The following is a 2500-nucleotide window of genomic DNA, read 5'->3' as shown; positions in this document are numbered from 1 at the left end:
CGTATGGAAAGGGACAAAGTGAGGGAGGAGGAGGAGGAGGAGGAGAAATAAAAAAAAAGTTAAAAGAGGAAACCAAGGAAGAACAATGACTAGGAAGGGAGGAGAGAGGGATGGAGAGGAGGACGAGGAGGAGGAGGAGGAAGAGGAGGAGGAGAAATAAAAAAAAGAGTTAAAAGAGGAAACCAAGGAAGTGAAGGAGGAGCAGGAGGAGGAGGAAAAAAAATAAAAGAGGAAACTAAGGAAGAACAAAAACTAGGCAGGGAGGAGAGAGGGAAGGAAGAGGAGGAGGAGGAGGAGGAGGAGAAATAAAAAAAAGTTAAAAGAGGAAACAAAGGAAGAACAAAGACTAGGAAGGGAGGAGAGAGGGAAGGAGGAGGAGGAGGAGGAGGAGGAGGAGGAGGAGGAGGAGGAGGAGAGATGTAGAGAGAGATAAATATAAATAGGAAAATAAGGAACAGAGTGAAGAGAGATGGAGGGAGGGAGCGGGAGAGGAGAGAAGGAAGGGAGGGAAGGGAGGAGGGGAGAGAGGAAGGTATGGAGGTAGGAAGGGAGAGAGAAGGGGGAGAAAGAGGCATAGGAATATAAAGGGAGGGGAGGTGGAAGGAGGGAGGGGGAAGGAACACACTCTCTCTCTCTCTCTCTCTCTCTCTCTCTCTCTCTCTCTCTCTCTCTCTCTCTCTCTCTCTCTCTCTCTCTCTCTCTCTCTCTCTCTCATATGCCTAACAAGGGAATATAATTTGCCGGATTCCGTTGGACAAATCTTCGCTTCCGAATTTACTTTTTCTTAGAATTAATTTCCTTTTTGATGATCTTTTTTTCCATTTTTTTTTTTTGGTGGAGTCTTATTTCTTTTTCTCTTATTTTAATCCTCTTTTCCCGCTCTCTTCTCATTCTCTTTTCCCCCTCTCTTCCCACTCTCTCTATTACCCTCTCTCCCAAACCCTTGTCTCTCCTCTCCCTCCATTATTGCCCTCTCTTCCTATTCGTTTTTTCACCTTACTCTCCTCCTTCTTTTTCCTTCTCACCCTCTCCTTTCTACTCTCAGACATACACATAGAGACATGCATACAGACAGACAGACAGACACAGAGACAGAGACAGAGACAGACAGACTGACGGACGTGGTGGGGAGGACAAAGGAGAATGATAAATGAACGATTAGAGAGACAGACAGACAGACAGACAGACAGACAGACAGACAGAGACGGATAGAGACGAGCAAATGGATAAGCGATGTAGACAAATGAGAGAGAGAGAGAGAGAGAGAGAGAGAGAGAGAGAGAGAGAGAATGCAATAATGTCTATATATCTGCTTCTCTTCCTCTGTCTCTCTCTATATATATGTATGTGTAGTTTATATGTATATGTGCTTGTGTTTGTGTGTGTATCTCAGGGTATGTAGGTATCTATGTACGTATATATGTCTCAATATGTGTGATTATGTGTGTTTCAGTGTGTGTGTGTGTAAGTGTGTATGTATGTGTCTATATCAATATGTCTCCCGGCAACGTCTACTGAGCTGGATTGATCGCACGTCTCTTTCTCTCCTCCCCCACAGGTCAGATTCTGAGGAGCTGGTGGTGGTGGAGGTGAGCGGGAGAGGCACGATGCTGCTCACCGTCCCTGCGCACTCCCTCCACACCGCCCTCTTCGTCTGAGAGAGAGAGAGAGAGAGAGAGAGAGAGAGAGAGAGAGATAGGGTGTGTGTGAGAGAAAGGGGATGGAAGTGAGAGCTATACCAGTACTCTCATGTTTCAGTAAAAAAAGAAAGGGATTGTGAGTGTGTGTGTGTGAGAGAGAGAGAGAGAGAGAGAGAGAGAGAAATAAGAAAGAAAGCGAAGATTGTTGGAGTAGAGGGAATGTAGAAGAAAGTAGCACCAGTATCGGTAGTAAAACCAGTAGTAGCAGAAATAGCAGTAATGGTAGTAGTAGTAGTAGTAGTTGTAGTAGTATCACCAACCACTACATACTACTACCACCTAAGCTCAACCCTAACACTCTCCCTTTGTAAGTAATACCAGCACTAACACCTGTTGAATAAAAGTTAATGCATGCCTACTTGTAATATAACTAACACCTTTACCTTACTCCGTTCAGATTGACTTGGCGAATACGCTCCTCCCCCTTTCCTGTTAAGTGTATCCTATTAGTCAGATGATAACAAAGCCACGCCCCTTTTAACATACTCTGCCCTTTGTTCAAATTGATGTTGCAGATAACCCCCGCCCCTTTCCTAGTTCAAGTGTTTTCATTGGCCAGCTCACAACAATACCACGCCTCTTTTAACATACCCTGCCCTATGTTGAAATTAATGCTGCAGACAAGCCCCGCCCCCTCCCAGGTTTAAGTGAATATCATTGGCCAGTCCACAAGGAAGCCACGCCCCTTCTCACCTCAGGCTGCATGTGATTTGTGGATGCCGGGAAAGGTTAAATTTTTATTAGTGTTTACCTTTTCTAGGGATGGTTTGCCAAGACAATATGAAGAGAGTATAACTTTC

General features: G+C 44.8%; 1 protein-coding gene across 1 annotated transcript in view; it reads left to right on the top strand.

Moving 5' to 3' along the window:
- The window catches only part of LOC127000767 (lysosomal acid glucosylceramidase-like), a 32410-nt gene extending 30352 nt beyond the window's left edge, over nt 1-2058 (top strand). Inside the window, exon 11 of the mRNA XM_050864797.1 lies at nt 1559-2058. Within this exon, the coding sequence (XP_050720754.1) occupies nt 1559-1658 (100 nt within the window). The 3' untranslated portion in view covers nt 1659-2058. The remainder of the gene's footprint in view (nt 1-1558) is intronic.
- The last annotated feature ends 442 nt before the right edge of the window (nt 2059-2500 follow it).

The sequence above is a fragment of the Eriocheir sinensis genome, chromosome 19 (assembly GCF_024679095.1).
Source record: "Eriocheir sinensis breed Jianghai 21 chromosome 19, ASM2467909v1, whole genome shotgun sequence".
Taxonomy (NCBI): domain Eukaryota; kingdom Metazoa; phylum Arthropoda; class Malacostraca; order Decapoda; family Varunidae; genus Eriocheir; species Eriocheir sinensis.
The sequence above is the reverse complement of the archived record's forward strand: the minus strand, read 5'-3'. Positions and strand labels throughout refer to the sequence as shown.